This window comes from Hemibagrus wyckioides, linkage group LG26, assembly GCF_019097595.1.
Source record: "Hemibagrus wyckioides isolate EC202008001 linkage group LG26, SWU_Hwy_1.0, whole genome shotgun sequence".
NCBI lineage: Eukaryota > Metazoa > Chordata > Actinopteri > Siluriformes > Bagridae > Hemibagrus > Hemibagrus wyckioides.
The window spans coordinates 3,854,283-3,866,618 of NC_080735.1; the positions used below are offsets into that span (position 1 = coordinate 3,854,283).

At 39.4% G+C, this 12,336-nt stretch overlaps 1 protein-coding gene across 1 annotated transcript in view; it reads right to left on the reverse strand.

The window, feature by feature from the left end:
- LOC131346663 (receptor tyrosine-protein kinase erbB-4-like) overlaps window positions 1-8,633 on the reverse strand; it is a 46,716-nt gene extending 38,083 nt beyond the window's left edge. Inside the window, exon 1 of the mRNA XM_058380218.1 lies at window positions 8,378-8,633. Coding sequence (XP_058236201.1) covers window positions 8,378-8,471 — 94 coding nt within the window. The 5' untranslated portion in view covers window positions 8,472-8,633. The remainder of the gene's footprint in view (window positions 1-8,377) is intronic.
- Window positions 8,634-12,336: the final 3,703 nt, after the last annotated feature.

Genomic DNA, 12,336 nt, shown 5'->3' on the forward strand with positions numbered 1-12,336 from the left:
AAGAGAAACATGGCAGTTGTCTCTTACTTTGAATCTATGTGGAAAAAACACCAAAAACCAGAACCTGAGAATCTTGACCAACTTTAAAACAAATTAAATATAGACAATATAAACAGCCTATGTAAATGTTATGGTCATGTGAATTACTACTGATCATCCTTAAGTTTTTTGGCCATGTCTTCTTCACTTAGGGATTATAACAATGTTCTGAGCAAACACTTTGGGTGAAGATGAGGTTATGAGGTGTGCGTGGGATGCATGGGATTTTTTTTTTTTTTTATGTGACAACCATGCAGATGTAATGTAGACACACCCATTCATCCCACTCTCTCAATCAGCTCTCAGGGAACTGTGGACTCTTATCCACTTCATCCACTTCTATACAACAGCTTCACCACTTCACCCTTTATCTGTCTGAAAGAAGCAACGCTGATTAGCCTGCTTAGGTGGCATGAGTGTTAACAGGGAATGTGGATTACCCAGTGCTCGATGGTTGACGCTGGATGAGTTCCAACACTCAGCGAGTAAATTACAGCTCTGCTATTCACTAGTGGCTAATGCAAGAGCTGGAGAGGTGAGAGGATTCTCTATAACATAAAGAGCAAAACTCAGACTATGCATCACAAATGAAATAGTGTATGACATGTAATGCGCTTGTTCTCCCTTACTTGTGTGCTGCCTTGTGTCCTTTGGTAAATCTGCTAATGAAAAAAAATACTTACAGTGTGCCATCAGACAAAAATCACTCCGAGGGAAAGAGACTCCTCAAAGCTGTTCTCATGAATTTATTTCTAATATAATCCAATAAAAAGAAAATCATGAATCATAACTCCATCTGTCTATCCACTCAAACATCTCACACAGGGTTATGGGGAACCTGGAGCCTATCCCATGGTCCGTGGGGCGCTAAGGAAGGGGGACACCCTAGATACAGTGTCAATCCATTGTATGAACGCCAAACATGTTTTCAAATTTGAGCTGAAAGCTCGAGTTCAGATGTTTAGCCAGGAACAGAAATATCACTTTCTCACAGTTAAATATTCCACAGCTTTGGCTCAGTTTGATTTGACCTACACTGTGGAGGCAGAGGAACCCAAAAGTCAATAGCCTGGCTCACAGTAGAGGCAGTGAATTTCTCAGCTTTCACTGTGCTCTTGGATGAAGTAACTTTCACAGCTAAAGGTGAAGATCTCAGTAATCCATCCTCAGATCCTGAGCTCCATGCAGCAGCACAGACAGGACCAATTTAAAGATAACATCTTCACCCTTAAATAGCCTCGTGCACTACTAACACCACACTGATGAGGAGTCAGGCTGGGTTTTCTATTAGATTTTGATTATGTGCCACGTTCCCTCCATACAAGTCCCTGTGAATGAGTCATTTCAGACGCCACCGACCTCACGGCTGCCAACAGTATTGTCTATCTCTCATTTATCTTCATAGCTAATGTCAAAACATCCCCCTCCCCACCACCCCCCACACTCACACTCCTTTTCAATCACTCACTTCTCTGACTGGTCGACCAAAACAACATCTGCATATTTGAGCAGCTGCTGAGTTTAAAGCTCTATTGTTGGCCCAAATTCTTTCACTCGTGAAGAAAAATGCTGCACCCATCACTGGTTTGACAGCCACTGATTTTGACAGAATAGAGAAACAACAGAGGGGAAAAAGAAACGAAAGGGAGTTAAGGAGAGGTGAAGATTTTTTTTTAAATGAAAGAGAAAAAGAGAGTTGTAAAGAGTTGACAAACATGAAAACAGAAGATGGAGAGACAGCGAGAAAAGGGAAAGTGAAAAAAAAAAATATTAGGGTAAACAGTCCTCCTGTTCAAACAGTTCAAACAGCCTAAAGGTGTTGCCTTTTAGTAAAGGGAACGAAATGTGATAAAAGTGCACATGAATGGCTCAAAGGCTTTAGTCGTGGCAGGGATCAGACACCATCACTGCTGCTGTAGCTCGGTCATGGTGGAAAATCGAGAATCAAAAAGAGCTGCAGGGGAAAATTCAATGAGGGCAAAATCAAACACACACACTTCTTTAAGTACAGTATGTAAGTAACTGTGCATAACAGGGCCCATTTCCCTGCGTATTCAAGGGTGGAAATAAATTCTGTAACCAAAAAAAGAAAGTCTGACTACAGTCTAAGTTCTTTGTGCTTTTCTTAGCATATCTCCCTGCCAGTGTTCACCTGCCAGTGTTCCAGGAGTGATGGGGAGATGATCGGGGAAATAATGAGACTGCCTGGGTTCATGTCTATTATACTGTAACCCCTATAACAGAGCTGGCACTCACTCAGGGACTCCGAAAAATTTGGCTCTGGTGCTGACTTTTCTTCTCCACTTGGTACGCCACACGGTGATGGTCATTAGGAATGAGAGGATCAGTGCCAGAGAGTTAGTAGAGATGCTGTGTGGATCCTGCGAGTACTTTACGAGCCTGCTGTCTAGACTCAATCACTTAAATTAGCATTATAGGCTAATGGTTAAAACCTGGTGCCATTTCTTAATGACGTGGTCGTGATTCAGAATGGTGATGTGCTGGATTCGGGGGATTGGGGGGGGAACTAATGATGAATTAGTAGTGGGTTGATGAAATCACAATACCTGTGATCTGCTGCTATACTACTGTCAGACAGAAAACTGATGTAAATGTGTTACATGAAAGTAAATTAATAGTTACACTAACTCTGTCAATCATGAAGAAATGTTTGATGCAGTTGTTGATGATTATTGTTTTCTGTGCAGTCTGCCTAAACTGCATAACATAGGAAACAAAAATAACCCTTTATCTAAGGTTTATAGATTAGTATTGCTGAATATCACACACTGTAAATCACTTCATATTAAATAGAAGTGTTCTTTAAACAAATTTGTATTATCAGTCTCACAAGTGTCTGTTGCATCTCTATTACTGCCCCAGTATGCATGAAGAATGTTCATTTATAAAATCTGAAAGTATTCCATTACGTATCAGGAAAAGTATCCATGCTCAAATGCCAATCGCTGTAACACTCTAACTGTGTAGCTTTTAGACTCCCGAATCACGTAAACAGTTTTGTGCACAAGTTTACTTATTCTCCTAAATCTTATCTAAAAATAATTAAGACGCTCATGCTGGCCTAATAACATTTACCCAAAGCCAGACATCTGGGGTTTAATATTTCTGTCCAGACAAATAACATCTACTGATCCTTTAATTAAGAATAAAAATCCACAGCTCACAACTTTACGGATGAGTTTTATGGAAGGAAAAGAGATTAGAAAATTTTGGTTCGCTATTTGGAGCACTCTGGAGGGAAAGAAATTCGGGTGCAGCTCACACAGTGAAACAGAACAGACCTCATAAGGAGCAGCGCAGCACTTTCTAATTAAAATAATCCCCTTTAATTAACGCGCATGGTCGGTGTGGCCGAAACTCCCAAAAGCTTTAAAAAAGTGGTGAGGAAAAACTCACATTGCTCAGTCTGAATAATGAGCTTAATGTGTAACGTTATTTCCGGCCAGAATGCCAGAAAATATTGACTCCTTCATCTTGTACTCCTAAATATAATATGTATACAAAATAATTTTGATAAGAGTAGGCTATGATTTACAATGTAACAACCCCCAAAGGCTATGCTTCACAACAGATTCCACTTTAAATTAGTTCTGCAGTAGTGTAGACTCCATTTCTTAACAAAAACCCTTGACTTCATATCATTCTAATGGCACCGATAATGTAAATATCCAGAGTGGAATAAATTTCCTGCTCCCCAGGTTTACCGCTCTGTTACGTTTACTACGTCTCTTATCTCAAATGGCAGCTGAACCAATTTGCACAGAGGTGGCGCCTTCTATCAAATGGAAAAAGGCGAGAGCAAGTTAACAATGGTGCATTAAAAACCACTGGAATATAGGAATGCAAGAAAAAAACAAAACAAAGCTAAACACCTTGGCAGCTCTTTAAACTGTTTGCTAATAGGACACAATGGCAGGAGCGGGTAATTGTGTCTCACTTTCAAGATTCTTTCAAGATCCGCTCCTTTGCCCAATCAATACCAGGTCATCCAATTAAAGCACAGAACCTCTTCCCTCACCTTGATCCCCTGGTGCCACCGTCTCACACCACAAAACATTCTGCATCATTCAATACAAATGTAATCTAACCCTTTTAAGATCGCTTTGGATGTAAATGAAGTCTGGCAAGACTGCGTGTTAAACTCGGGTACAAGGTGAGCATATAAATCAGGGCCTGGGTTCATTCCATCTTTAAAATAGTCCATGAAGGCTAAACCTAACTCCACCATTCTATTTTTTTTTTTCTTTTCAAATACAATGAAAAAAAAAAATGATCAAAATAATGCTTGCTGGTCTTGGTGGTGCTTTGGTAAGGAATAAAACACTGTATTTCATGCTCTTAGAGAGAAATAATTAGCAGAGTTACTTTAAGCGCCATCAAGTTGATTGATTTCCTACACCACCACCTTTTTTATTCCTATTATATATGTTGTAAGCAGACACACACAAACAAACTACATTTCTGATGATGTTGGTTGGTGTTTTTTTGTTTTTTTTAATGTTGCTAAAGGAATCCAACTTTTAAACTCCTGAAAGCACCATACTTCTTTTACAATGCAGCAAAGAGGAGTTTCCTACTTAAAGAACCTGAGAAAGTGTTGCGTTAATAAAAGACAGACATTTCAACCTGTGTGTGTGTGTGTGTGTGTGAGAAAGAGAGAGAAACAGAAAAGGACAACAAGAAAGAAAGGACAGGCCAGAGTCCCGGTCATTTATCAAACCTGTCTAGTCTCGAGCTGATGAATGAAACCTCACAGCAGGCTGTCCAGTTTGATTAGATGTTGAGGATTCCTGTAGTAATGGACAGCACAGGGCGAGACACACCGACACACAGGAGCATGAAACGAACACACACACACCAACAGGTATATAGACATCACACACTGACTCGGTGTTACAGCAAGTCACTGGGGAGGCAATTAACTCCAACACACTTCTTAATCATCTGTTTAGAAAATTACACTGGTCAGCAGTAGAACAACTACAACAATATCAAAATCAGGTTACTACAAAACAAACATAAAGACACAAATTAAGCTTCCTCTAATCTCTACAGCTCCACTAATCTCTTGAGGAGAACTTCAGGCACTTACTCTTCCACTGCTCTCTTCACTTCTTCTTGATATTCCTGGGTGAAACTGCTCAAATCTCGGTCCTGCCTGAGGACTTGTTGTTGTAATTATCTAAACGAGACAGACACGGCAGCAGATGGTTGATGAAAGATGGTAATTATGTTTCCTGAACGTCTCCATCGGAATCGGCCTTGCAGGTTGACAGGAGCGCAATGCTTTCTGATCCAGCTATAATATGCAAGAGAACAGTGAGAAAATGTACTGATTTCTAAGATCAATCATGTGCCACCTATTCTCATCATCTTCTTAACATCCTTTTACACTGCTGTGGCATCCTGAAGATCTCTCTCTCTCTCTCTCTTCCTGTCTCTCTCTCTCTGACTCTCTTTAACTTCTTACAGCCTCATCCAAAGATCACGATCTCAGAGCAGGACCAGGAGAAACAGTCATAGGAGTAGATCCAGGTTCTACAAAATGACAAAACAAGGATGAAAAAAATGGCGAAGATGAAAGATAAAATTAGGTGAGTATTTCCTAACACAGGCTTATGATAAAATGTATGGAGAGGGAAAAATATATTAACTGAAAATAAGAATATTGAGAGAACAATAGAAGAGAACAGTGGCAGCATTGTTACATGAGATGTGTGTGTCCAACACTGTGTTTTGTGAAAACCTGTAATTTTTTTTGTAAAGCAGTCAGGCCAAGGTCACACACCATCACCTACACCTTTTTTTCCCCCCTGGAGCTTCATGTTCCTTCAAATTTAAGGAAACAACAGCAGTGAGGTTTCTGTAACTCCTCCAAGGCACTGAAATACACACACACACAATGAGGATAATGGCATGACCACACAGGTGGATGATATCACAACTACCTGAAGGTGAAAGGCATTATTTTTGAGGACTAAAGAATAAGGAAAATGTGGCGTATACAGGTGTTCAGTGTCCTACACGACTACACAGAGATGAAAACAGATTTAGCATGAAACCTCAGAGTCCATATGGTTACATTTATCCTGGTGTTTAACCTCTTGACATAGCATGCTGCTATTATACATTATAATAATGTGTAGTCCAAACAGCTTACAGGAGCATTTACAATACACAGCATACAGCACATGTTAATGACTTCTGCACCCTATTTAGTGCACTCCACTATCTGAGTGGCATTCAGCTCCCTCTAGAGGTGAGCACTGGGACTGGGAACAGGTAAAGCGTGGATGAAGAAAACTGACATTCAAGTTCAAAGGCCATGTTTATTAATATAGGGGTGTAGTAGATACATGGCTGCATTTGCTGTAATACAGTTTGTTTCTTTGTTTGAGAGTAAATGCTTTCTTTCTTTAGATGTTAGAAAATCAAACTTACAAAGTTAATTACATCTTAACTCTCCTGAGTGCCCGGGGCAGGAGGTCAGATACGAAGCTTTCTGGACAAATAAAAACCACATTCATTAAAAACAGGATTGTTTTGAACATGGCACGCTGCTTTTAACCCACTGAGACTGGTGGAAATTGGGCTTTAGTCATTCGTTTGCTCTCATTTCCTTCGTTTGTGTGCTTGTTGTGTCTTTCATCTCCATCATGGTCAAAATCACTGTGGTGACCTAATAATGTCACTGGAAATCGAGCGTGGTCAGAATATTGGAGAGAGTGACACTGATGCACCAAACAGTGTCTTTTCTTTACAATTCGTCAATGTTTTGGAATGTCTTTTGAAAAATATATAAAGACAAACGTCTACATTTGAATTGGCTCGACAGTGATGGCACAAGTGAACGTTCAGCAACTAAAAATACATCAACATACCTCATTACTTTCTCGTAATTATTTATGGCGTCTAATACGGTGGGGGGGGGGGATGGAAGAGGAGGAGACAGTAAGATTGATATTAAAAACTGAGCAGCGATGTACAGAAAGATACAGCTTGACAAACAACAGAGAGAGAGAGAGAGAGAGAGAGAGGATACTGCACTACACTTCAGGAACAGTCTAACCTCAGAACAAACAAATGTTCTTGATCTTCAGTCTCACACACACACACACAACTGTCAGGTAAAACGTATTAGGAGGTAGCTAATCCATCTACCAGCATATTTTTTCTAAGATGGGAGGAAACCGGACACAAACTTCACACGCATTGAACCCTGGAGCTGTGAGGTGGAAATATTCCATGCTGCACCATCATGCAACCGCAACATTATAACACATTATCACATGCCAGAAGCAGAATTCCAGAAATCGCTGGAGAAGTGAAACAATGGCACACACAGTGCAGTGCAATGCTGTCTAGACTGTACACTGTAGTGCATAGAGTCCACACTCAGTGCACCAAAAAAGAAAAATGGAACGATTTCTAAGAGCCGTGTGTGTGTGTGTGTGTGTGTGTGTGTGTGTGTGTATTGTAACGGCGACAAAGCTGCATTTCTGAACTGACAAAAATACTGAATTTTATGCTGAATCAAACTTTCAGAAAGGTTCATCCTGAGCTCAGCCTGTTAAAAGATCAGAAGGAGAACTGAACAGACAGCCAGAGAGAGAGAGAGAGAGAGAGAGGGAGAGAATTCTAATCTCTTCATTCATTCAGAGCTATTTCTCCTTTACCTTAGTCACAGATCTTCCTCTCAACTTAAACAAGCGCACAAAAAACACACAAATTACACCAAACCTCTTTTCTCAAGCCCTTTAGCACGTGACAGAAGTGCACTATGCAGTTCACTAAGCCACCACCATTAAGCTCTTACAGTAAAACAGAACAGAATTCCTTCCCTACACGTTATAATCGTACAACAGTCACAAATCCACGTCATTGTCATTGGAATAATTGTCAATAACGTGAAACGTCTCCTTCTACGTCATTACTCGCCATGCCACAAGCAATTTATCAGAATATTTATGACATTTATATTACATATGCACGCATTTATACATCAACGCGCACTTTGAGTTCTTCAGTACCAAATAACACGGACTATTAAGTCACTAAAAAGTGCTTATAACAAGATTTTATTACCTGGTGTGTGTGTAGGAAAAAGACAAAGTGTGCGCGAGCGCGCAAGTCAACGAGGAAAACGGAGATGAACCCAAAATGTCCATTACGCACGAGCTAAATGGCTCTCATTCTCACAGCCACACACACACACGAATACTTAGAATTGAAGATTTATTATATACACACACATGATATAAATATAGAGAGAATTCGCCCTTTTTAGAGTTGGAGTTAGGTCTGCAGATTTTTTTACCTGCCTGCGCGCGACTCGTCCGGATAACAGCGACCGCCAGCACAAAACACTGAACAAGACGAGGCGCCTTCATTTTTCCCGTGCCCATTTCCATAAATTCACATGTTGAAAAGGAATCCGCGGTGTAACTCTATCCCGGGAGTGAAGACGAGTTTATTTCTCCCCGTCATGTCCTCATGTCCTAACTCAGTTGTCTGCGGGGATTTTTTTTTGTCTGTTAGCCGCGCTGCTAAAACTGCACTCACACAACTTTACCTCAGAGCATCAACAGAAAGGAACCGCCTCATAATTTAGATAAACACGCCCTCTCTCTATTCTGATAGGCTGGAAAGAAGGAGGACGTCTTCGAGAGGAGTGTTATTGAAATAAGCGCACCTGCAGAGAGAGAGAGCGAGAGAGAGAGAGGTATAAATGATTAATATTGATTAATAACAACAAAATTATATGTATTTTTGACAAGCTGGCAGGATGCATGTTAATAATAATGGCATTTCTGCATTTGCTGCTTAGTGATTTAATTATTCCTCATTTCAGGAAGTCATTGATCATCCTTACCTCACCATAATGATCTGATTTGATTTTGTTTTGGTTTTATACTTCATGTGCTTCACAATCAGTTCTTCAAAAAGATCTGTTGTTCCAAAAAAAGAAAAGAAAAAGGTTTTAAACAGGATCTGAGAAAATACGAACATATGATGGGCAAAAGCTGAGTCAGGCGGAATGAGCTTAAACACACTCCATCCATTTCATATCTGCAGACAATCAGCGTAAATCAATAAACAGAACAGATGTCTAGTAGGAATTGCCAAAGTGCCTTTATCTTTCTGGTTTCACAAGCACATCACATACACACACACACACACAGAGAGAGAGAGAGAGAGAGAACAGTGTCGCTGCTTTATTATTTAATTCCCGTGTAATTAAATCAGTGAAACTTAATATCACCTAAGGAACATTGCTAATACTGTATTTTAATGTTATAATGCCAATTAGGTTTTTTTTTTTGGCTGAAACCACTAAATATTTTTTAAAAATTTAAAGATTTTATATTAATGCCTAATATTTTTATTGCTTTAATCTCAATATCTCAATATAGATTTGTTGTTAACTGTATATTAAAAAATAAACAAGGCTGATGAATTTGTGCATCTTTCTCTTTCCTATTTTTTTCTTATCCTTATTTTCCCACCTTGCACAAAGTCACATTTATTTGAAGTGTGGATCGACCTGTGGAGAAACACCTTGGCCTTTTGATTTTGGACTGACTGACTATTGAGCCACATAGACACAGTTTGTGTTACTTAGCGACTTTTTAAGCAACAACACTGCACTTTAAATCTCACGTCTCCACTACTGGTTATACAAGTCAAGAGAGCATGATTGTTTGACTCAGCACCACACTACCAGATTGTAAATCCTGACTGAGGTGTGCTTAGATGAGATGATTTTCTGGAAACCCAGTCACCGTTGTTCCCCATGGCCAATCACCGATCCTCATTGTTCCCAAAGATCAATCTCTAACCACTATCACTCCCAAAGACCAATCACTGACCATCATTGTTCAACACAACAAATCACCCATGACCACTGTCCCTAATAACCAATCGCTGATTTCCATTTTCCCAACAACCAATAAACAAGCACCACTTCTCACAACAACCAATCTTAAGTCATCTTTGTTTGCAATTACCAATCACTGAACCATTTTTCCCAATCACCGATTACCATTATTCCAAACAACCAACCACTGTTCATCATTGTTCCCAATGTTCAATCACTGATAACCAGTGTTCCCAAAGACCAGTCATTGATCACCACTGTTTCAAACAGCCAATCACTGATAACCAGTGTTCTCAAAGACTAATCACTAATCACCGCTGTTTCAAACAACCAATCGCTGGTCACCATTGTTTTTAAAGCCCAATTACTGGCCACCATTGATCCTGAAGACCAGTCACTGATTATCACTGTTCCAAACAACCAATCACTTATCATCATTGTTTCTAAAGTCTAATCATTGATTGTCACTGTTCCGAACAACCAATTACTGACCACCATTGTTCCCGAAGACCAATCACTGATTATCAGTGTTCTAAACAACCAATTACTGATCACCACTATTCCAAACACCCAATCACTGACCACCATTGTTCCCAATGACCAATCACTAATCATCACTGTTCCAAACAACATATCACTGAACACCATCAATCAAAACAACCAATCACTAATAACCATTGTTCCCAAAGACCAATCACTGATCACCACTGTTCTCAACAACCAGTCAATGATCATCTGGCTAGTTACTTTTTGATCACGTACGAGTTATTTTCCTCTGACAAGATTAAACCCTCTGGAGTTCAATCATCTAGAGTTCGCCTAACTTTTTTGCCTAAAAATACTGTATCTCTGATAGCATTTGGTGCAATGTACAGGATACTTTTTCACCCTGACTCAATCATGGTTTTGATTAGCATGTATCATAGAACAAATCCTATACACTATAATGTTAGCATCACAGCCATAAATGTCATGCTTTAGTCTGTAGTTGTGTCCAATGTGAGCAATTTCTGTATTACTGTTTTTATTAGGCGCACGGAAATTTCATGTCAAACTAAAATTCAAATGTAGTCTTTGTAAATGACGAGCACAGTATTTTCTGTAAATAGATTATAGATTGTGTTTCACCTCTAGTGACCCTTTAGTCATGTTACTTTCGCGTGTTGTTTTATGCAAACAATTCTGGCATCCGCTGAGGTGAACCAGTATCTCATTTCCATAATTCCTTGGCAGTTGTATCACACTGTAGAATACTGTCTGAGCATTATAACTGATAACGATGTACGTGTGTGTGTGTGTGTGTGTGTGTGTGTGTTTCTAGAGGGAGAATTACAGTAGATAAACAAAAGTGCTTTATCATTATCTGTGATATTTAAAAAAAAAAGTCACATTATACCTTTTATCAGCTATAGTCCACCTCACTTGTGTACTAATTGACATATACACACACAATAGTGATGTCTTGCCAGGTTTTGAGTGTTCCTATGTTCTGAATCTTATATCTAGTAATTGCTTTTGCATTATTTTTTAATACACTTTGGATTTGTTCATGTTTCATGCTCACTATGACCTTGCCTTTTCTTTTGGAAGGTGTATTATCATCTAATATACCTCCAGCACATGGATCCTCAAACCTCTCTTAGTATTACAGGAAGTTACACATCAGATGGGAAACTCCTGAGATTGGCGCCCCTGAGATTGAAGAAACTCTGTTTTGTTTTGTACCTTTCGCTTGTAATGTAGCACTCTGTCTTTTGGGGTAAGCACAATTTTCACGTTGACCTCCTGTACACAGCCCTCTTCAATCATTCCACAGGTTTTCTCTAGGTTTCTATCTGGGCTATGATTGGACTATTCCTAAACACCGAACTTTGTCTCCTGAAGTCGTTAATTTGTTGTGCTATTGTTTTTTTTTCTTTATATTCAGGTCTCTAATAGAAGCCTGTGCTTAAATACATTAGTGCTTGGAGCTCTCCATGCTTCCCTCTGTCTTCATTAGAGCTCCAGTCCCAGCTGAATAGAAATAACACTATAGCAGGATGCTGTCACCATCATGCTTCACAGTATGTACTGTATGGTGTTCTTTGGGTAATAATTCGTCTTGTTTTTGTATCAAACATTTCTCCTGGAATTATGCCAAAAAAGTTCTACCTTGGTGTCATCAGACCATAAAATGTTTTACCACATGATCTGGGATGATTTGATGTGAAAAAGGGCTTCCAGGCTACCCTATAACCCAGACGTGTGAAGAATACAAGAGATTGTTGTCCCATGCTACACCCGGTACTTGATATATATTAGTAAATCATATAATAAAGATACTCATTCAGGAACTTTTGCAAACAATAATCTTAAAACGTTCATTATTTAGAGTTGTTATTCAGGTGTCAACCAGTATT